Here is a 21,804-nt window from a genome sequence, read left to right on the forward strand (position 1 = left end):
TTGCATCACCTAGACCCCTTCTTTCATTGCACCACAAAACATATCAAACTGTTGAAACACTGCGTCATGTCTTTTGTTGTCAAATCTATCCGTTCATCCAATTCTGCTTGCATTGATTCTCCAAGTTATTGGGCCACCACCGAAAAGGCACCCAATTCAGCTAGCCGCACCTCAATTCCAGAACCATTCTGGATCGACTCAAAGAAGCCATTGTTCTTTCCAAACAACGGTAAAAGGCATTTCACGGCTCCGAGATATTCAAATGAGCATACGGGCTATGCCTCTCTTGAATACGGTGAACAGCGGGTGATTAGATTTCTCATACTTTGGGCGAGAGTCTGACCCTTTACATAGTCTACTCAAGTCCATCCGACCCCTTCGAGCCCCCCTGAACCGCAACCAGAGTCTGAAAATGAAGGCAGATTAGAAAAGGAAACATTACCACAGCCGCAGACCAACCCAAGGTTTGTACAATACAATGATTCGTAACGTTGACTAACTTTTCCTTGTCAACACAGTAATGCGAAGAGATTTTGCCAACGCCTCTATCCTTTTATTCTTCCTCCAGACCTTTGGAATGAAAGCGTTGCCGTCGAACACAGCGAATGTACCACCTCCGCTATTATCCGTACTCCCATGCTCCCTCTGCACCCATTCCTCTTTTACAAAACCCCTACTCCAGCTACTGCATCCCAGTCAACTGCCCTAGTCAACGACATCCCCGTCCATTTGGGCCCACATATCCCAGATCCTCAATTCAAGAACTTCTCTGTGCCGCCTGCTTTACACGATTTGCCTTCTCACTCTTCTGTCTGTGTCTCTTCGTCTACACCTCACCCATACCAACCTGGGAAATCTGGACAGTTAGTCTGGCTCGATGCCGAAACCACCTGTCATGCGCTTCGAGGAGGACGTATTACTGTTCGAGACCATCGAGGACATAAACGCAGCTGTCATTCGCTCACATTCAAAGACATGGCTCGCTTGAGACACCAATCTTTGGCCATGAAACATAGCGATGCGTCAAGTTCCAAACAATCTCAAAAAAGTTCAAGGAAGACCCCAAGTCGGGGCGTGACTCGCAAAACGACCACTCATAGGAAACCTCTGACGGCGTCTCGAGTTGATCATTTGTATGGCCAGCTCAATAATCTCAACTTACAGGGTGATCACAAAGACATTACCAAAACCGATTGTCCATAACCAATTATTACCTGAAATTATGTTTGGTGGATATGAGCAGGTCTTTTATACACATTGATTAGAAAAGTTACGAAATACCCCACGAAAAACCAACGAATAGTCTACGGATAGCCTACGAATACCCACGAATGCTCATGAATAGTCAGAATCCTTGTAGTTACGAGTTGTCATGCATCACGCTCTGGTAATTTTATACGTTATAACTGAATTGATACACGGATCATTCCAACATCTCATTAGAATTAAGATAAGATATAGCAAATAGTCCCTAGCATCCCACATCAACAAAATTACTAAGTGCGTTTCTGTAGAGCCCTTATCGCTTGGCAGGGCCACGTTGTTTAATCTTGGGAAACTTGACAGGGGCAGTCAAAACAGCACGACGTCGAGATGAGGCTTCGGCAAGTGTGATACCTTGCGCTTCACGTTCCTCGGGAGTAGCGATCTTGAGTGTACAGCCGAGTTGCTTAAAAAGTGTAGAGATCCTGCTTGTATGTCAGTGTATCACAATAGAATATGGCAGAGAACAAACTTGGTGGGCTCCATCTTCAAATCTTTTGCAACCTTTGCAACTTCCGCATTATAACCGTCTAATATTAAATATAACAAACAAATCCGTACTAGGAGTTTTGTTCTCATCTTTTCAGTGACGTTATGCTTTTTGTCGACAACCTCAGTAAAGCGAGTGATAAGACTGTCGAGAACTCGACGGGGCACGTGGACGAAACGATCAAGAAGCTCAGAAGCGGGGGTCTTGGGCAGGCGAGGAGCAAAGTCAAGGAAATGGAGAAGGCAGGCAAGGTAGAGAATGTATTGCCTAGAAGAGCGTCAACACAGTTGAGCAAACCCAGGTAACGTACAATTGAATCTTTCGATACGACTTGTCTTTGATATTGATGGCATTCCTCAACTTGTAATGTAGCCAGCTGCTTCTCCTCCAAGGCAGTAAACTATTTCTTTCTTTATCGTCTCCAGCCTCCAGTAAACGTCCAACATCAAGTGCTTGCCATTCCTCGGAGGGAATAATGGATTCACGAGGATATACCTCTGTAACATCACTTGTCTCCAAATTAGGTGTTGGAATCATCTCGCCTGGCGCAGTCACTTCCAAATGGTCTTCATCCAATTCTCCAATAGTCTCCATCAGATGGTCCTTGGCATCTTTCATTGCGTCTGCGTTTACCTTGTTCCTCTCCTCACTCTTAATCTGAGACTTGGCTTTTCGGGTACCAAATGCCTCGCCAAGGTTGTTTCGTTGGACTTTGTACAAGGCTTTGGCGTGTTGAGTTGGCGCAGGGGTAAGCGACACATTTCGAAGACGCTTGACACGGTGAGCAAGAAGGTAAAGTGGGGTAGATGGATGAATATGGACGGTTTGGGTGGAGGGATCATATATAGCGGGAAGGTACCTATAATTATGTTAGAGCCAATCTGCTTCTCGCATAGGCCCTAGATAACTTACTGAACATCAGCACCTTCTACATTCATTCCCCTATCCCGGTTGGTACTGAAAAACTCGACATCTTCAGTTTCGCCAGCAACCAAAGTATGTTGTTTAGAAATGTCAAAAGTCGTAGCTGCATCTCGACTATAAATACCAAAAGCAGTATTTTTAGAGGGTTTCAAAGATGGGAAATTGGCTGAAAAGTATGCTAATCAGTGCACTATGTAATGGCTCTGAAGCGGACTTACCAAAGACTGGACCAGCACCCGTCAAAGCCTCCTCTAGGGTAATCGACATCGTAGAGGCACTACCGGAAGCCATAGACTTGCGTTTTTGCGATTTTTTTGGCAGTTGAGAAGAAGAAGCCATCTTTTGTTGTTATCTAAATCTTTATTGTCTTATCTGACAAAATCAAAATTCAAGAAATGTTAAAAATGACTTCGAGAGTAAAGTCACGTGACTTGAACGCGCAGGCACGCGATGAGATAGAAATCAACAAATCAATCATTTTATTTGGTTCATGAATCATCTTTCAAGTTTATCTATTATCAGATTTTTGGAGGGAACAGTTTTGCTAAAAGGTGCCAGGGACAATGGGTGTCACAGGGCTCTGGGACGTAAGCCAATCTACTATGTCAAGGTTTTCAAGCTGATTTCGAGGCAGCTCTTGAGGCCGGCAGCCACTTGGTCGTCACTGTCAACACTTTCGAAGGAGGCGTTTTATGCCAATAAAAATGGCTTGAGAGGGCTGACGATAGGAATAGATGCCTCGTGAGCTCTTGCATGGTATATTGTATTGACATGTATACTAAATGCGTCTGTAGTATTTGGATTTTTCATGCCGCGATACCACAACATGGAGAGAACCCATTTCTGAGAACCATCTTTTTCAAGATAACTGCTTTGCTTCAACACCCCATATTACCAGTGTTTGTGTTTGGTCAGTTCTTGTTTCTGGCTGGATAGATCTCGAAATTCATCTAGAGTAGATGGTCCAAATAAACCCAACTTCAAAAGAAATCAGAGAGTGGCGGGTCATTTTGGAACTCACGATTATCGAAGCAAACAGTTCAAGGCTCTTTTAGACGTCTGCGGCCTTGAATGGTGGAACGTATGTCTGATTGCTGTAATCATACAGTATGGCTGATGCATTCTAAAGGCTCCAGGTGAAGCAGAAGCTGAACTAGCTATTATGAATCGACAAGGTAAAATAGACGCAGTATTATCCGATGATGGAGATGCTCTTTTGTTTGGGGCCAAATGCCTCCTGAGAAAGTAAACAGTGCATATTCTCGTCATTAGAGGCAACGCTGATTTATACTGTAGTCCTTCTCCCACTCTCTCGGGCGCACAGGCTTCTAATACAACCCAGGCTAACACATCACGAAGTGACCAGCGGCAATACGAAATTTATAGATCTGCAGCTATCAGAGACCTCTGGACTTCCAAAGATGGATCAGCCCTCAAATCAGAAGAAGATTGTAGAATGGCGATGGTGTTGGTGGCTCTTTTGAGTGGCGGCGATTATACACCGGAAGGATTATTTAGCATCGGTAAGCTTCTTAACAATGCCCAAAACTTGTTTGTAACAGACAGCAGGCCCTACTATTTCTCAAGGTCTTGCCAGTGCTGGTATATCAGAGTCATTCAAACTGTATACCACCTATGGCAAGCTGTTCTTGGATTCCCTACAATCTCTACATGAACGCATTGTTGAAGAGCTTCGCACCAACTCCTCAAAACAAATCGGCCGGCGCTATCCTGATCGAGCCAACAAGCTGGCATCTCTCTCCCCTGATCAAATTTTTCCCGCGGCTACTCTTGAGGCCTATCTTAACCCTTGCACAAGCCCGATAGACGATCTTTCAAAAGGATGGCCTGGCTTTGGACAAGGATTATCTTCTTCAAGCCGCGGTAAGGCTCGAAACGACGGTAGGGGTGATATGGAAGGCTTCGCAGCTGCATGTGAAACGTACTTTGAATGGGGAACGAAAGAACTCGTATGTAAAAAGTTTGCGAGTGAGTCAGTCGGGGTATTTGGAGCAGAAGTCTTGAATGAGGCTAGAGAGGCTATCAGAGCCAAGGCGTCCAATGAAATGGAGAAAACAACATCAACAAGGATTACCTCTTTTTTCCAGCAATCTCAAGGCCGCCCTTTGTCTTCTAAAATCGAATTACGCATTCCCACTCGTTCTTCAGAAACCCAGCTTGTTGCTACACTACCAAATCATATACTTCAAATCCATTCCACTCGGTCGGATCCTACGAACCCCTCTCTGACAGAATATCGCGTCTCATTTGAGCAGGAAATATACATCAAACGCTGTCGAGATACCATGCAGGGCACTAGAATAGACCCCACTCTTCTCCCTCCAGAAGAAAGAGAGAGCTTGAGGCTTGTTGAACATTCACATCGTGATGTTGATGAGCCACCCTCTGCAACCCAAGTTGCCTTGAACAAGTCAGAGATACGTGTTTGGATACAGGACTACCTGCTTCGTAGTGCCTGGCCAGAACTTGTCAACGCTTTTGAAGAGAAATTGGCGATGAAGGAGGCTTCAAAAATTAAAGCACCTAAAAAGAAGAAAGCAACAAAATCTGCTGAAAGCAAGAAAAGTCGAAGTAAAAAATGTCTGGAGGCAAATGGAGAAGATATCGATGCCTTTGCTTCGTTTTTCACTTCACCGCAAAGGGTATCCTCGGGCCGCAATGAACGTAAAGCATTAAGAGAACTCATTCCTAATCTCGAATCCAAGCAAACTCCAGAAATTATTGATCTCAGTCTTTCCTCATCGCCGCCTCCTTCGCCTGGCCAGTCACGCAGTCGGAGAAGAATATCTCTGGAGAAGAGGAAGCTGACTCGCCCCCCTCTAGCTTCTTCTATGTCTAGTTCGTTGTCAATTGAAGGAAAAGGTGAAAACACAGCATATACTAGGAAAGGGCGAGGAAAAATGCAAAAGACTAGTCCAAGATCTACCGGATCATACTCTGGCGTTTCTACAAATATGTCAACACAAACTATATTAGGAGCGGCAAATTTCTCCCAAAGAACTTTTCGGAAATCTGTATCTTCCCCTTCTGCTTTCCCCGAGCATACCCACAAGATGAAAAGCAATGTCATCGACCTTTGTTCTTCGAGCGATGACGATACACCTGTACAGATAGCAACTCCCCGACGAAGAACCTCTCGTTCTTCTCAACTTCCCGTCCCTCAAAACGTACTTTCAGCTTCTTCCAAAGACAATGAGCCCTTTACAGGAAGGTATGACCGTTCGTCCTCCCGTTCTCTCACTGCCGAGGAACCTACTTCCAGCTGTTCCAGACCTCAACGAGAAACATCAATTCTCAATCATCCCCTACTTCATTGCTCCACATCCCCAACTCTATCGCAGTCCACTCAACTAAGACCTGACATAGAACCAAGCCTTCAAGAAAAGATGGGAGAGCATTGCTTGCCAAAACCACCTAAAACAAAAGCCAGAAAGCCCCAATATAAGGTTTTAAGCAATACAGACAAGATGGAAATCATTGACTGCACTATGCGACGGTGATGCCTCTGTGCTTTTGCAAGGGAGAAGCAATACAAAATATATGTTGGGTTCCTGCTAAATCTATGACTTAATTAACTCTATGATATTGACGACATGTTATGCTCCTGGAATGTCACATTTCACCACATTGCTCTTGTCAGCTTCAATCAGCGTCAAGTTCTCATCCATACCAATGCAGGTATACAAACAGCCTTACAGTAGCACAATTTATGCTTGTATGTATTCATTGAATTATAGCTTGTACAAAATCAATCAGTTACTGGCCACCTCGTCCTCCTCTATACACACATGTTATCTGAGATTTCCGTTGTCTTGTTTATACTTATGTTGCCATATATTTCCTACATGTCTTTTCAATTATTGATATAGGGTCCGCATTCAACTCAATGTTCTTGCTTCAATGCTCTCAGTATGTCTAGTAATTCATCTCTATGAAAAACTATGTTTTGACAACTATTACGATCGTATGCTCGAAAAACTCAACAAGGCCACTTTAGTCGATCCATGTAAGGCTTTTTCTTTCTTGATTAAACCTCAATGTATAGGATTATAACAATGAGAGATTACACAAGATAAAGTTTTTGAGCATTACTTTCAGGTATATGTCAACCAAATTGGGCATGATAAACCCCTAGCTTATATACCATTGAGAGTTAGAAGTTCATCTATCAGCAAGGTCCACTTGCAGAGTTACAGGTCATGCAGTGATTGCTTTCCCAATATTGCCTCGAATTAGGATCTATGGAAAGTGCCAAGAATATCCCATCTTACATGTAGGTGCAGTGTTCTCTGCATCTTGTAAGAGTCTGTACCGTGAGAGTGATCAGCTGGTTTGTAACAACACTACCATTTGTCTCAAAATCTATCGTTGAAGACTGGAAAGCTCTCAACTATCCAGCTCTGCATAATCTGTTGCAGTGAGTGGTGATCCAAATACCAGTATACCTCTCTTCTGCCCCCGTTGAATTAAGATCAATAATATACAAATATCCTGCTACTGCATTTGCACTTTGGCGTTTTGTATTCTCTATAATATCAGGCTTTTTGTGGACTAATTATATTCAAGGATTTTGGTGTGTCTGCTGGATCATCTTCCGTGATTGACATTTGGCGATATATCAATCGAGTCGCATAGCAATGTCCAAGGCGTAGTTGGACACAGCATAGTATCAAGCTGGATTTAGACATAGGAGACTTCCAAAAACGCAAGGGAATTAAACACCACCGTCAGTCGTATATTTGGTGATTGAATGGAAAAAATAAGAATGAAAACATAAATCAACATTCAATCTTCAGAGTATTCTTGATACATAAAACAGGCGGCGATTTCCGACTTTATCCCAAATGTTACTCTAAATGATCTCCCATTTAACAATCTTTTTTTTTCAGTTTTTGCATAAACTTCTTTCAATGTTCACTTCAAAATAGTTTCTACATCGCCAAAAATGGCTCAAAATAAAGTCGCTGACACGGCTGCTCCTCGAAAAGAGAGGCATAAGGGCAAGAAGAATGCTGCAGTAGCTAATGGAGACTCTCAGCCAGCACGTTCAAAGGGTAAGGAGCGAGCAGACACTGTGCACCATACGATCGCTACTCACGGCGGCAAGGATGGCAAGAAAAGGAGAAAAAGGCTAGTACAGAACGGCTTCACCAAGCTGCCAGTAGATGCAACGGGAAAACAGAACGGAGAGTCTTCCACAGGTCTAGCCAGACGGAAGATTGACGGTGAAAGCTGGGAGCCCTTGCCTGTGGCTCAGAATGATGTATCTCGTATACCTCCAGTATGGTCCAAAGACGGCCGGTAAGTGGACTTGAGATAGAGTATGAGCACTGTAGGCTTATACAACAACAAGGTTCTATTTTACCGTTATTCACAATGCTGTGCATATCCATTCCTCAAGTACAAATTTTCCTCATCTTTCGACCCTTTCGTCTACTCACCCAAACGGTCACACAAAACCCATCACCTCTTTACATCTTTCACCCATAAATCCTTTTCAAATTTTAACGTCCTCTTTGGATGGTACTATCAAATTTTGGGATTGGGTAGCAGGAAGATTGGTAAGGACTATCGAGTTTCGGGAGCTTGAGGCCAGAGTGGAACATATTGCATTTGGTCAAGTTGTTGGCAAATGGTGGTTGTTTGCCGCTGTCACTCATCCCAAGCCAGGGCTTAGTGAGTCTCGTTACTTGGTCATCAGAAAAGGCTGATAGAGATGAAGATGGACAGAAGTTGGCTTACCGAATACTGCGATCACCTTTATCAGGCAACGCTGACCCAATCCTCTTTGGAAAACTGTCCAATCCACCTGTGTCTCTGATTATGTCACCACGGTCTACCTACCTCGTTGCGCTCGCTTCCACTAAGGCATACACTTACCGCATGCCAATCAAAGCAGCTGAACCATTAGATCCTTGGGAAGAACGCCCTACCTGCGTTAAATTTGTCTCTGACCAGCCTTTTACATGTGGCGCTTTCTGTCCTGAAAAAATACTGCGCACAAATGAAGAAGAATGGTTTGCGACCGGTGACCAAAAAGGTGTCATTAGACTATGGCACGGTCTAATACAGGCTTTCCAACAAGTTGATGCCGCTGCCAGGACTGCTTTGGGTGGAACTGGCGATACTGGCAGAGCAGCCTTGCCCGAAACTGAGAGACGCCTGCCTACAACATCCCTCCATTGGCACGCTCATGCCGTTTCTGCCATCGCCTTTACACCTTCTGGCTCTCAGCTTCTTTCCGTAGGCGAGGAGTCGGTGCTTGTTCAGTGGCATCTTGCCTCCGGTCGACGGGAATATGTTCCTCGCTTGGGTGGTAGGCCCATTGTTAGCCTTGCAGTTCGAAACGCCACAAGAACTACTGAAGAAGAATGGTGGATGGCCCTCTCGGATGGCGCTGTCATCCGTGTTGGAGCGTCTTCAGGTCATATTGCCAATGTCGACCAAGGTGTTCGTCTAGATCCCCTCCGACCCTCTTCGCCCACTACTCCTTATCCGATTTCCCTACATCCTTCAACTTGTGCCCTTGTCATTCCTTCTTCTCATCCATCCACACTCCAGTTCATCGACCCCATCTCTTCCACTGTCCTTTTCGACCTCGAAGTTGCACCATCCAATAGAGCTAGTAGGCGTGATGAGAAGCAACTAGAACCTGTTCGAGTCGAGAAAGTGGCGTTCTCAGAGGAAAATGATGGCAAAAGTATTTGGATGGCGACAGTGGAAGGCAAAGAAGGTGATGAAGTCGAAGGCGGAGGCATGGTACGAAATCTCAAATTCTGGAAATGGGTTGGCGAGAACTATATGGTTAACACCCAGTATCCTAAACCTCACTGCACCTCTAACCTATCTTCTCTCATTTTTTCGCCCCTTCGCACCATGTCGAGTATCCCCAAGTCTAATTTCTTGCCGAACCCTTACTTGTTAACTACTTCTACGAATGGGATCGCAAAACTTTGGCATGTGAAACAGTTGAAGAAGAATGGACAAGGTGAGTTACTTGGACTGTATCATTGGAGACCTTTGAAACTCTTGGATATAACTTTCATCTCCTCAAAAGTCATTTTTCTTCAGATTCTCCTCGTAGGAGAGCGTGGGGATCAATGTTCTGCAACCCTAAATTCCATCCTTATCATATAAAATTCATTGAAATAAATGCTTACAACAATTTAGGCAAAACTTCAATTAAGAAGACCGCTATCGTTGAAGGTGAGAATTTGTTTATCTTGAATGTAAAATGCAGCTCTACCAACGGTGAAAGACCTTTCAAGTTCAACAATTCTGTTGTATTGTCAGAAAATTCTCCCCCACCGTTGAGGACAGCAACTTATCAATCTCATTCATTAATCGTTATTCCAAATTGGCGGCTGACGTCATTATATAGAGTACTGGTCTTGCCGCTCAACATTCAATTACCGTAATTTGTCCATTCACTCTTCCGCATTCTCACCTGACGCCTCTATACTTGCCTTATCTCATGGTGATGTTGTTACATTATGGGATGTTGAAAACAACAGCTTGCTGAAGGTATTGGACTGTGGTCTGGATACTGTCGTCATGAATATTGGATTTGTGGGTGCTGAAGGAAGATATCTTGTTGGAACCGGCAAGAAAGGCGCCATTGTTTGGGATATGTTATCTTGTGAAGTCTCTTGGACTCTACCTGACCTCGAAGTCGATTGTCTTGTAGCTTCTTTCGCTTCGCCATTTTTTCTCATTTCATCTTGTTCAGCGATCGAAACAAGTATACAAATTTTGTCCCCGGCTTGTATCACCCCCATTCGAAAAATACACGTTGCTACTCAGATATGTCGCCTTGTTGCTCTCCCGACTCACAGCGCCATGAGCACAAGTTCATTACATCTCATCGGCGTTGCTCCTTCTGGAGAGATCTTTCGTTTCGGTGATATTTCTTCTCCTACTGCTTCTGCGTCTTCTGCTGCCAAATCCATTAATCAAGCTCGGGCCAAAGATGCCTTGTCCGTTTGGCAGGAGATGTTTGGCAAAGGAGCATTCTTGGAAGAACTTTCTCTTGAAGAGGAAAAAATTACAACAACAGCCACATCGGCTCTGCAACGGCGTATTGCAAATACTGGTCGGCCAGCTGATGTCTTTCAAGGCCCTTCTCATACGCTGCCTTCCTCGAGTCTATTGTTCGAAGCCTTTATGGACGAACTTCTTTCTGGACATACCGCGCCTAGCAATAAAGTGGAGAAGTTGGACAATGTGGTAGGTAATAGCGATTATCTATACTTTTGATTTCCAACAGGTTACAGTGAGGATGGGAGGTATCAGCTATGGTACATCTACATGGTATGTTTGCAAGTTATGGCCGTTACATTCATATGTAATATGCATAGCAGATCGTATTTTTAATGACAAATTTCATGCTAATGACTCCCTTGCCCGTCTGTCAACTTCTACTAATTCTTCAAACTTGACTCCATCTCCTCCAAATATATCCAGGCTTGATCCGAAAGTCAAATCAACTTTCCCATCTGATAATCTATTCACGAGTGCAAGATCAGAAATGTCCTTGGCACCACCGGCATATGTACATGGGATTGTTACCCATTCACCTAGGCCTACAGTAAATCTTTGATTCAGTATTTCGCAAACAAGACAAGGCATGGTCAAGACTGACGGGCAACAAGTTTCTCATCAATCCCTTGACACAAACCTTCCACATCAGCAGCATGTATCAACAACTCGGAGCAATATCTTTCCACCGTCTTGATACTCTCTCGTGTTACCTCCATATCCGTCAACGTCTTCCATCCATTCATGGCCACTACCCAGCCAAAATCCCGCTTACGGCAGCTTAGATCCACCACGAGGTTTTCTTTGCCCACTTGCTTGGATAAGCGGGACAGCCTGGACTCATCGAATTTGCCGGAGGGAAAGAGGTAGCTTGTTACAATTACCTACTCAGTTGTATAGTAGATGTCAGTCAGAGGATGAATTAGGCCTTTGCAACAACGTTGAGTGCTGACTTTGGATGCACCCATGTCTAACCAATCTCTTGCGTTCTCCTCATTGATTCCACCACCGACTTGCATCCCTCCAGGCCAAGCTTGACAGGCTTGTTGAGCAGCGCCATCGTTGCCTGGTCCGAGTTTGATGATATGGCCCCCAGTAAGCGAGTGACTTTTATAAAGATTTGCATAGTATTCTGGAGGATGGCTACATTGGTACGCATAAGTATGTACCCTTCAAGAACGAAAATAAGAGACGGACGTAGCAACAAAGTTTTCTTTGGGCCCAGCACTAGATTGACTGCTTAGATCAAGTGTCCCACCCACTATTTGCTTAACTATGCCTTGGTGGAGATCAATACAAGGTCGGAATTGAGAATGTCTAGAAGACATCTTATAAATGTTGTTGCAGAATTTTTGAATTAAGAATTAACAACATAGTAACATAGTAGAATTAGGCCAGCTCAAATTTGGGTAACCTCAAAACTCAGACAAAAACCTTGAATTTTTGTTTATCCCAATTCTACATTCTAATTTTTATTTTAACTTTTTTTTTGTCCTCTCTTCATCTTGAATTGACTTTACTTTTGCATCTTTTGCCTATCCGAATGTCTGCGAATATGATCAAGAAGACGTTTGCTGGAACAGGCCACTTGGCTCGACAATTCAATATTCATCTCGGTGTACAGACCAGAAACTACCGCTCTCAACGCTCTTCTCCCACCGACTGGCCATGGCGTACAATCCCTTCTTCTCCTAATACCATTTTGCTCGAGAAAACAGTCTATGCAAGACCTTCCGAAACAAATCCACTGCTGCTGACGATTATCTCTGGCTTATGGGGCTTCTTTGTGTTTTCCTGGTGGATGCTGCCAAAGCCAAAAAAGAAAGAGCCGACAGATGAGGAAAAGGCAAAGATGGCGGAAAAATATGAGAGAAGTACGCCGATTGTCCAAACAGGACTAACAGTGGCGAAATATGTCTCTCCCAATGCGCAATTTATTCTCATGGGCAGTGTAACTGTTCTTCTAGCGGGTGCACTTGTAGCTGCCAATCGTATCGTCACACGTCTGACAATATACCAGTTACGGCCAATGACTGGCAATGGAGGGGCAAAGACTTTCTTAAGATTGACGACGATTGGAAATCAGATGACTATGGGCTTGAAAAAGCCAAGAGAGTTGAAGATTGAAGATTGTGATCTCTACTTTCCCAACTCTGGTATGCTGGCCCCATTTCTATATAGTGCCATTGACCAATTTAAATTGTATTATAGAGCGTGCCACAACCGTTCGTCTTCACCTACCCAATTCTCGCAAACCGTTTGATGTCTTTCCATATAATCTCGATTTCAGACAATCCAAAGACGATTACAAAGCACCTGCGCAGGGTATAGAGTGGGTCTTGTCGATGCAGAGACTACAAGAGATTTTTGGAGTAGTGCGAAGAGGCAAGCTATCTAACAGAAAGAAAATGCCTTCATAGATTTGAAGGTTCTGTTCGTGGACTGGCAGCGGAGTCATATTGCATTCATAGTATCCCATGACTTAACAATTGTATTCAAAGCCTCATGCATTTTCATATCTAGATACCCCAAGTTATATATCACAACCGCGATCTACTCTTCATCGTCTTCTTCGTCATCTGCGCCGCCGTCGAATGCGTCGTCGGGAACTTTGTAGAACCTTACCAGAGGCTGCAAGCAACAAGTTAGTGAACGACCTAGCCGAGATCAAGGCCAACTCACATTGTTGGGGTCTTTGACAAGCACATACTTGCCCTCGGGCTGCTTCAACACCAAATCGGCAATAGTTCTCACAATACCCCATCCATTGGCTACAGAGACATTCATCTGTCTAGCAAAGTCCGCAGGCTTGAGTGACTGTACGCCAACGATAACATGCCTCTGGGCATCTCGTGCGTTTGCACGAGAGATATATCCCATCTTCATTTGGTCCGCACCTACAAGAATAGACTGAAGAGCCCAGCGGGCAAATTTGGCGCTATTGTTCTTCATCTCGGAAGCGAGAATAGCACCTTTTTGGGTATCGAGATTTTTTCTCCAGTCAAGGGGTTTTCCAGAACCGCCCTGAACACGAGGATCATACTCATTGAGGGCCCTAACAGTAATGAGATTTTCTTTTTTGCCCACATATGCATCGGCTTCGGTTCGGACAATAATATTAAATTGCTCATCTTCGTCCACAGAAAGATCGAATTTCCTGTATTTGTATAGCGTAGATGCAGGTAGCTCGGACTCAACCTCAGGAGAGTAGAAAGGATTTGGTTTGGGAGTGTATACTTTCCCAGAAGAATTGGCAGAGACTTGGGAGGAAAAATTATGCGAGATGTAAGTAGCTTCAAGTGAGAGCGAGCCAGCAGAATTGATGTTGTTGGGGTCGTCAGAGTCAATAGGAGGATCGGCGGCATTTTCGTTAACGGTAAGATAATCGAGTGGACCAGATTCACGTTTATCGAAAAAGACCTGGCCATTACGGTTCTCAAGGATGATATCCCAGGAGTTGACCGATCGGGCGGCAGCCATGATGACTGCAAGAATGGAGTCTGTAGCAAATACCTGAGCTTGTTTCTTCTCCGCAAACTAGAAACGCTCAGTCAGGTATACCCATGAAAAGTTTGAACTTACCTGAGCAATGACAGGATCGTCGCTTGTAGAAGGGTTATATCTGACTCGATTCAAAATCTCCAAAGGTTTTTCATTTCTTGTGTTGATACGGTCAAATGTTTTGTCATAGGCTTGCAAGTTGCCATAAGAATCAAGATCCTCCGGTTCGTCAACACTCAAGTTCAATTTGGCAAGACGATTGAAATCGATCTCTTCAAGAACTTCCCATTCAGAGCCAATTGTGACGGAAGAGTCTCTAGTACGTTGCGGCTTCACATTCTGTAAGCTGGTTCCCGCCGTTTGTTAAAACCACTTGCCTTGTTCCAATCACCATAACCACCCCTACCACCTCCCCGTCCTCCTCTAAAGCCAAATCCTCCCCGCTGACCCCCACGTCCTCTCGCGCCCCTCGTAGAGATGCCTCTTATGTTCCTACCCCTTATAGGTGCCTTGCCCCTCACACCTGTCCTGACACCGCTATCGACAAGCGAGAAGCTCTTCTCATCCTCATCGTGTACAAAGCCAAAGACGGTACCTTCAGCAGCACCATAAGCAGTTCGACGAGAGCCAGGTTGGGCCGTACGCGCGGTACGGGCGCCAGTGGCCGCTTCCGCTTGAGGGTCATGCCAGTCGGCGATACGAGTGATCTTGTCGGATTTGGAGAATGGGGCGTAAGGGATGCTAATAAGAGAAAAATCAACCAATGTCTATATCGCCTAATCATTGCAACTGACTCGTTGAATTGGGCAGGCAGAGCACTAGTACTGGGACCCCAAGAGCCATCTGCGTTGTCTTGAATTGGCGGTAAAACGAATTGAGCCATTCTTTATGTTTTCTCAAGAGTTTATGATATAAAAAAAGGACAGCAAAAAAAGGAGAAACTTGAGCAAAAGACGGAAGTAAAAATGAGTGACGTGGAATATTATACTATGTTTATAGAAGAAATGTGAACGCACAGAGATCGGGACAAAGAAGCGTTTTCATTTTTGGACACGCAATTGAACCAAACAAAAAAAACGATGTAAATGAATAAAAACTTCGTTTTCTACTTTCAAGTCTTAAAACACATATCAACAATAACTCAAAAGCGGTTTTAGGAAACCAACAACTTCTCATTCAATAAGTTCAACAATCCACAAGGCATTATCCATGCACATCTGAAAGAGAGGATATTAGACGACGCAAAATATCAGATGGTGAATGAGGATCAACTAGAGAATTATCGACCATAATTTGGTATCCCAACCAAAGCTACCATCTTGACTATAATCAAAACCCAAGTTACTTACATCTTTTCCGTATTGGCTATCATCTTGCCAGACAATCACCTCTTACGCATCTCTCAAGAATGAAAATCCATCTCAAGCCATCCTGATGGTCGTTGTGCCCTAATGTAAGGCCATTACAAACCGTGGGAGGGACATCTAGATGGAATGCCATGTCTCACAATATTTATCAGCAAATTCGCAGTATAGAGGTACTTATTGGGTTGCATATTTTGTATGTTTTGCATCCAAGACTTAAACCCTCTTCTAGTCAGTCCAACAGTAAACTCCATAAATTTCCCTCCATGCCATCCATTTTGCTGCTACTTTTCAAGAGCTTCATCTCCCGGATTGCATGGAGCTCCCATTGTAGCCTATATTCTATCGATTTACCATACTTCAAGCACAGTGCTCATTCATATTTGGCAGCTTAAGAATGATTGAAGCCTTTTGTGTTGTTTGTTTGAGCGATTACATCATCACTTTTTGTCCGTCGGTAATTTAACATCTATTACAATTGTCACATTGTTAAACTCATCTTTAGCTTTCATCTTTAAAGAAAGCAGGCAAGATTGACGGAGCAAGCATTTGGCTTTCAGACAGCATACAATGCCAGGTATGGTTCTTTCCCATTGCTTGAAGCCATCCCGCTAAGATTGCTCCAGGTCTACAATATGCCAGTGTCACCAAAGGTGCGTAAGCAAGCCTTGCAGTGGAGTAAACGGTACTCACAATTTATACCTATGCAGGGATTATGATGCTGTTGGGTATATTCACGCTGACTGCAGCGATGTTGGATATCAAGCCATATTTGCATTTTCAACTTACACCTCACATGTCAAAGTATCACCAAGTATGTGGTCAAGTCTCTACGAGGGAAAGGGATAGCATTGATAGCAGTGGTAGTATTGGAGGATAATAGTACACCCTCTCGCTTTTGGAAATTCGACAGAGTTGTTAATGGGAGAATTGTTATTGTACAATGTCGGTGTGCATATTGAAAGGTTGGTCTTGGACATTTAGAGGTCATGTCTCGTGCTAATATTATGAAGAGCATTTGGATCAAGGAAATATTCTGTATGTCATAGAAGTTTCACTCAGCACCGCCATTTGACTCAAACTCGCTCAGTCTTTTATCATCGTTTCAACGGTTCTTTCAACGCTTCTATGCTCAGTATTCATGATTTTGTTACATCCGCTTGGAATCAGGTCTATTCCTGGAGGTCCCTATGGAATCATCTTCAGCCTGTACTCTTCTCATCTCCACACTTTTTTTACTATGCGTTAACGAAGGAAACCCAGATTATGGCAATATCATCGCATCGTTCCTTCTCTATATCAATTCAGTCTTTTCGGAATCACATTTTCTCAAAAAGTCTTTACCTGGATATTTGCCAGTCAAGTGCGAATTATCAAAATTCATTGATCATGTGTTGACGTCTGCCCTTAGCTCATACTCTCAAAACCGCCCTCTTCCATTCTCGTTTCCCTCATGGGTCTTTTAGCAGGTTATATCTACCGAACAGACACCCTCTTTCCACTCCCTTCTTTGTCCCTTTCCCGGCGCCGTTTTTTCTCTCGTCGACCTCTTAAAGCTTACCGCTTACCTTACAGCCTACATAATTTCCTATCTCGAGTATTTTCCCCCCTAATAGGTGAATCAGCACCCCCTCGACGTGCTGATAGGGTCCTTCCCGGTCAGGTAACCGAGCAATTTGCAGGTCTTGCTGCCGAAAACATACTTGGAGGAGCAAATCTCGGGTTTCGAGGCAGCGCACGCTCGACACTCGGCAGTATTTTCGCTTCCCGTTTAGCAGCCGAACGTGCTCAAAATCCCGCTGAAAACGCAACCACTCCAAGGGACAATGCCCGGGTGGAGCGAAGCTCAGGTGAACCAGGCAGTACAACAGCTGCCATGGAAGAGTGGATGAGTGAAATGACTGGGAGATCGGGAGCGAGGGCGCCAACAGAGGAAGAGATTGGGGCACTTAGAAGCATGTTTCCTAACATAAATAGAGCTGATATTGTGAGGGCATTGCAGAGAAAGTGGGTATATATTGGAGAAGCATAACGAAGTGACTGACAGCTCATAGTGATAATAACACGGCACAAGCTGTTGAAGCGTTGTTAGAGTCGGTTCAGTAATGCATAATGTATCCATTTTTGGCATAAACTCATACAAAAAGATTCTCTTTTTGCCGTATATGTAACATGTTACTTGGCATACTCCTGCTTACATTGGACGGGCCCATATTGCCCATGTGTCTCTAGCTCTTGCAACATACAAATATGCCTATTTGGTCAAGTTTGTCTGCCTTTAAATAAGTCAGCATCCAAGCAATGCAATCAATATGCTTTGAACTGACAACTCTATTGAAGCAATACCTTCCTATTTGTCCGGCTACGTCTCAGACCTTGACTCTCATCCATCCGTTTTGTCCCTCACTCCATATTGATCTTGAGCCTCTGGTTTCTCTATACGTGCTTGAATTATATCCTTCTCAACCCCACCCAGATCTGACAGCAGCTTATCTAGCTTGCTTTCTAGATTATCTGCAACTCCATTGGCAGCTTCCAACTGGGTCATGATCTCTTCAATCTGTGCTTCGTCCATCGTTTGTAAATCTTCTGAGGAAAGGGATAGCGACGCAAGCAGAGGATGGAGAGCAGAAATGTCGGAAGAAGTTAGTTTTGTGGGATCTATGCCTTCTGGGAGTGCTGAGAAGTCTGCTGTTGTTTGGTTGAAGGTATGGGGGTTGTTGCTGTCGGCGAGTAGTGACGGTTTATCAGTGGAAGAGGAAGCCATAGCTTGCGCTACGAGTTGTAGATCTGGGAGCTGGTTCATTTCAAACAATATGGGCTTCCGTTTTATATGAAGCAAGTTTTTTTGTAAAATCACTATGTATGATCAACATTAAGATATAAATGACAATTTCTTTAATAAATAGCAACCATAGACGAAAATAATTTATCTAAACCCTCATTTAGTAATTGACCAAGTACATGCAAAAGCACGTTCAAGTTCAGATCATTTCTGGTCGTGTAAAATTACAGCATTTGTTTAGTGCTTCTTCAATAGTTTTTCAATGCAGATTTGGCTTCCCCAGGCGATTTTCTGCAAATAAAATTCCCATCTTTTTCAGAGACTGCAGACCGTTAGAATTGTTTTTGGGTATTATGCTTTTTAAGCAGTTATCATGAGACTCACATTCCCAAAAATTAGCATGCTTGGACCTCTTGGGTTTGCCAATTTTCTCAAGATAATTTATAGTCCTACCTGCAATTAATGTTTGAAGTCCATATAAACGGCTTTGCCTTACTGATTGTATGTCTCTGTCTCATGTCCCAGTGCTGTCTCCCTCGCTGCCTTCAAAACTTCAAATGCACTCAAAAATTGACTTGTCCCAAAATCAACCTCCAAACTTTCCTTTGCTGCTGTACCAACATCTTGGATCGCCTTACGAAACACATCGCATTATTTGATGATGTTTCTAAAATCATCTAAAGAGAACTCATTTGAGATGATACGGCCAGGTTCAGGCTTGTCCTTGATGAGGATGCCTAGTTTCTAAGATTGTGAGGCAGGAAGAGGTTTGGCTGAGCGTGTAGACTAAAAGACAGTTTTATCCTCTCTAGGCTCGGCAAAAAGCTCGTCGATATCGATACTATTTCAAGTCAATGCTCACATTTGTCAGATGTAGCGACAAGCTACTCACAATCCTTCGTTCTCACCTAATTCATCTTTTTCGATTCGTTTTCTGACCTTCTTAGGTGACGCCTTCTTAATGTCAAGCGCCTTTTGGAGTTTCTCTGTAACTTTTTGCGTTTTGTTTACTATTGTAGCAGGAGTTCTGAAAAATTTTATTAGTTCTGGGTGAGGTGGACCAAGAGGATCTTGATCCAGGTCGACTGTGAGTGCCGCGTGGAAGATTGCTTCTCTAATTCGATGCGTCACCGGATTAAAAGATTCGGTAACCGAGAACCATGGTGTGGTCAGTTTACTATGATGTTTGTGTTATACAATGGATCTCTGTTTTTCAATGAGAAACATTTACCCTTTTGAGTCTTCCATTTGTCTTTCTTCATCCCTAGCTTGGGCGGTTTCTTCTTCTCTCTGATGATGTTCTTTCGCATATTCATCCAAGTCCATACCAAGTACAAGCTGGTCCATCAGCTCACACTGCTCTTCATCCGGCAACAATGGATAATCTTTAAGAATATCGCCATTCTTGGTCTTGTATGTAGTGAGTGATGGAAACAAGAAAATATGTTCGTCTTCCGCAAATGGCAACTGAGTGTGGTCAGCTTGACTGCTTCGTTGTATCGCATTGAAAGATGTACTTTGACCCAGTACATGTAATCCAAGACCTCATCACCCGTTTTTTGAATAACGGGCACACAAGCCCCCAAAACAGGCTCAGCCTGATCTCTCAACACCCACCTAACAACAGCGCACATTTGCCGATCTTCCATAGCTTCTACCAAAGCCGAGAATTCAATCTGAGCTTTGGGGCTCGTAAGGTCAGGCCAAACATAGCGAACCTCGCCCATAAGATGGTATCTTTTGATCTGCAACGAATTAAACAGTTATTGGTATAAGTGATAAACCTACATTGGCGATCGGGAAAAACCCGAGGACTTCTACACCTTTATGACTGTCAAGAGGATCAAACGTATCCTCTTGTACAGGGATCCAGCTTGATGCGAATCTCCAAGCTCGCACTAAATCGTCAGGATCCACAAACTCTTCTTCTTCTCCGCCATTCTCATATTCAGCCTGGATAGCTATAGGTTCGCTCGTGTTGGTCAATGATTGTATCTGTTTAAGTACATAAGTATGGTGATGCTTGACATCGGCGGAAACCAAAGATTCTGCGTTTGTGAAACGGTGAGATTGGGATTGACTCATCAGGTTGGTAATCAAAGAGTTTGATTCAGTAGTTTCATCTTGACCACGTAATGGAGTTTGAAGATCCATGGCGAGTTTCCATACTTTTGAGAGAGTTGGATGCCTAGCCTTCATGGTAGCTTTACTATATTTAATAGGAATTATAATAGCTTCATCCGAGTTTACGTCGTTGTTGCCTATCAGGAGGTCAATGCCAGATACGGTGCCGTTCACAGCATCGGAGTGAGGACGACGAGCATCCATCAACATTTCGTCAAAAGTCTGAAGAGTAGGGAAAGGGCAGGGAATATCAGTTGAGACGAGAGTCTCTGAAAAGGTAGAGGTAAAGACTCGCCAAAACTTCTCAGAGAGTCTCTTTAAAGGTATTAGCTTGGGATGTGCTACCAACTAATTCATTTACCTTGTTGCGTGATTTGCTCTTATCTACAGGCTCTGATAGAGGATTGAAATTGATACCACTAGCGTCGTTACCAGCATCCTTGCAAATATTCACAACGATGACTCACATGACAATAAGCTTGACTGAAAGTTGCGCAAGCCTTTCTATAGCCTCTTCGTATTCATCCTGAGAAAAAGAACTTTCTCCTAGATGACATGTCTCAGCAATGCTCATATGTTGATACAGGAAGATATTAACCATCAGTGATCACAGTCAATTCGATATACCACGCTTTGGAATGTTTGTGAGTCTGTATCATATCTAACCCCACCATCAAAGCTGAAACAGCTGAGGCGATTTTAGTAGCGATCCCAGAATAGCTCCTAACCTACGATTTCCTTCATGTTGACCAACTTCAAGATTCATAACAACTTCAACAATTTTTGGCTTTGCTGTTTGTATAGCCACATCACATGATACGTGGTCGTAGGGAGTCATTTTTCTTTCTTCATCCTCGATAAAACCATTGTTGGTATAGTTGTTCGTTTCTACTCAATTTAAGCGCTGAACCAAGGCCTATCTTTACGATTGACCAACTTACGCCCTCCAAAAGAAACTACGCCGATATGTTCTGTCTTTCTTTTACTCATAATCTATTGAGCCTAAGCAACGGAATGGTTCAGTCGTTGACTGTACAGACCTTTGGCTCACACATCTGAGCAACATATTCCCTAACCAGACTCAATTTTGATACTTTACCTGTTCCCGTGGGGTCAGCTTTGTACTCTGCCATTGATGGCGAAACATCAATGGCAAATAGCGCTAATGTATAGCCAGCTCTATCAGACATTTTATATGTTGCTTTAAAAGATAAAGTACATTTGCTTTTTATTTCGATCATTCAAAAAGTGCGTCAACAGAGTAAATTGGAAGTGGAGGTAGTACCAAAATAATG

General features: G+C 43.6%; 11 protein-coding genes across 11 annotated transcripts; 5 read left to right on the forward strand and 6 right to left on the reverse strand.

Moving 5' to 3' along the window:
* Positions 1-66: 66 nt before the first annotated feature.
* On the forward strand, positions 67-1,203 carry L203_100343 (uncharacterized protein; the record flags this gene model as incomplete). The annotated part of the gene is made up of 3 exons (XM_066209802.1): positions 67-306; positions 355-464; positions 519-1,203. The coding sequence occupies 3 exons, from the start codon at positions 67-69 to the stop codon at positions 1,201-1,203; spliced, it is 1,035 nt and encodes a 344-aa protein (XP_066065899.1).
* Positions 1,204-1,519: 316 nt separating this feature from the next.
* Positions 1,520-3,016, reverse strand: L203_100344 (uncharacterized protein; the record flags this gene model as incomplete). Its single annotated transcript, XM_066209803.1, has 6 exons — positions 1,520-1,688; positions 1,736-1,767; positions 1,825-2,020; positions 2,064-2,612; positions 2,666-2,843; positions 2,896-3,016. The coding sequence occupies 6 exons, from the start codon at positions 3,014-3,016 to the stop codon at positions 1,520-1,522; spliced, it is 1,245 nt and encodes a 414-aa protein (XP_066065900.1).
* A 224-nt stretch (positions 3,017-3,240) lies between these two features.
* Positions 3,241-6,198, forward strand: L203_100345 (uncharacterized protein; the record flags this gene model as incomplete). Its single annotated transcript, XM_066209804.1, has 7 exons — positions 3,241-3,264; positions 3,312-3,418; positions 3,472-3,587; positions 3,637-3,758; positions 3,807-3,922; positions 3,974-4,200; positions 4,247-6,198. 7 exons carry the CDS (start codon positions 3,241-3,243, stop codon positions 6,196-6,198), a joined length of 2,664 nt encoding a protein of 887 aa, XP_066065901.1.
* Positions 6,199-7,643: 1,445 nt separating this feature from the next.
* On the forward strand, positions 7,644-10,954 carry L203_100346 (uncharacterized protein; the record flags this gene model as incomplete). The annotated part of the gene is made up of 5 exons (XM_066209805.1): positions 7,644-7,999; positions 8,052-8,374; positions 8,421-9,686; positions 9,869-9,904; positions 10,080-10,954. 5 exons carry the CDS (start codon positions 7,644-7,646, stop codon positions 10,952-10,954), a joined length of 2,856 nt encoding a protein of 951 aa, XP_066065902.1.
* Positions 10,955-11,080: 126 nt separating this feature from the next.
* Positions 11,081-12,063, reverse strand: L203_100347 (phosphoribosylformimino-5-aminoimidazole carboxamide ribotide isomerase; the record flags this gene model as incomplete). Its single annotated transcript, XM_066209806.1, has 4 exons — positions 11,081-11,280; positions 11,340-11,619; positions 11,689-11,878; positions 11,933-12,063. 4 exons carry the CDS (start codon positions 12,061-12,063, stop codon positions 11,081-11,083), a joined length of 801 nt encoding a protein of 266 aa, XP_066065903.1.
* A 215-nt stretch (positions 12,064-12,278) lies between these two features.
* On the forward strand, positions 12,279-13,155 carry L203_100348 (uncharacterized protein; the record flags this gene model as incomplete). The annotated part of the gene is made up of 2 exons (XM_066209807.1): positions 12,279-12,891; positions 12,947-13,155. The coding sequence occupies 2 exons, from the start codon at positions 12,279-12,281 to the stop codon at positions 13,153-13,155; spliced, it is 822 nt and encodes a 273-aa protein (XP_066065904.1).
* A 133-nt stretch (positions 13,156-13,288) lies between these two features.
* L203_100349 (eukaryotic translation initiation factor 3 subunit D) lies at positions 13,289-15,119 on the reverse strand (the record flags this gene model as incomplete). The annotated part of the gene is made up of 5 exons (XM_066209808.1): positions 13,289-13,366; positions 13,418-14,272; positions 14,318-14,566; positions 14,614-14,977; positions 15,031-15,119. 5 exons carry the CDS (start codon positions 15,117-15,119, stop codon positions 13,289-13,291), a joined length of 1,635 nt encoding a protein of 544 aa, XP_066065905.1.
* A 1,051-nt stretch (positions 15,120-16,170) lies between these two features.
* On the forward strand, positions 16,171-17,706 carry L203_100350 (uncharacterized protein; the record flags this gene model as incomplete). Its single annotated transcript, XM_066209809.1, has 9 exons — positions 16,171-16,177; positions 16,227-16,253; positions 16,311-16,414; positions 16,468-16,565; positions 16,614-16,638; positions 16,691-16,809; positions 16,864-16,963; positions 17,012-17,607; positions 17,655-17,706. The coding sequence occupies 9 exons, from the start codon at positions 16,171-16,173 to the stop codon at positions 17,704-17,706; spliced, it is 1,128 nt and encodes a 375-aa protein (XP_066065906.1).
* A 148-nt stretch (positions 17,707-17,854) lies between these two features.
* Positions 17,855-18,406, reverse strand: L203_100351 (uncharacterized protein; the record flags this gene model as incomplete). Its single annotated transcript, XM_066209810.1, has 3 exons — positions 17,855-17,876; positions 17,928-17,950; positions 18,008-18,406. 3 exons carry the CDS (start codon positions 18,404-18,406, stop codon positions 17,855-17,857), a joined length of 444 nt encoding a protein of 147 aa, XP_066065907.1.
* Positions 18,407-18,633: 227 nt separating this feature from the next.
* On the reverse strand, positions 18,634-19,037 carry L203_100352 (uncharacterized protein; the record flags this gene model as incomplete). The annotated part of the gene is made up of 4 exons (XM_066209811.1): positions 18,634-18,707; positions 18,770-18,834; positions 18,882-18,959; positions 19,024-19,037. The coding sequence occupies 4 exons, from the start codon at positions 19,035-19,037 to the stop codon at positions 18,634-18,636; spliced, it is 231 nt and encodes a 76-aa protein (XP_066065908.1).
* Positions 19,038-19,171: 134 nt separating this feature from the next.
* On the reverse strand, positions 19,172-21,699 carry L203_100353 (uncharacterized protein; the record flags this gene model as incomplete). The annotated part of the gene is made up of 11 exons (XM_066209812.1): positions 19,172-19,226; positions 19,278-19,562; positions 19,617-19,852; positions 19,903-20,130; positions 20,174-20,824; positions 20,871-20,928; positions 20,977-21,055; positions 21,108-21,197; positions 21,242-21,397; positions 21,451-21,502; positions 21,550-21,699. 11 exons carry the CDS (start codon positions 21,697-21,699, stop codon positions 19,172-19,174), a joined length of 2,040 nt encoding a protein of 679 aa, XP_066065909.1.
* Between the last annotated feature and the right edge of the window lie 105 nt (positions 21,700-21,804).

Source organism: Cryptococcus depauperatus, chromosome 1 (genome assembly GCF_001720195.1).
Source record: "Cryptococcus depauperatus CBS 7841 chromosome 1, complete sequence".
Taxonomy (NCBI): Eukaryota; Fungi; Basidiomycota; class Tremellomycetes; order Tremellales; family Cryptococcaceae; genus Cryptococcus; species Cryptococcus depauperatus.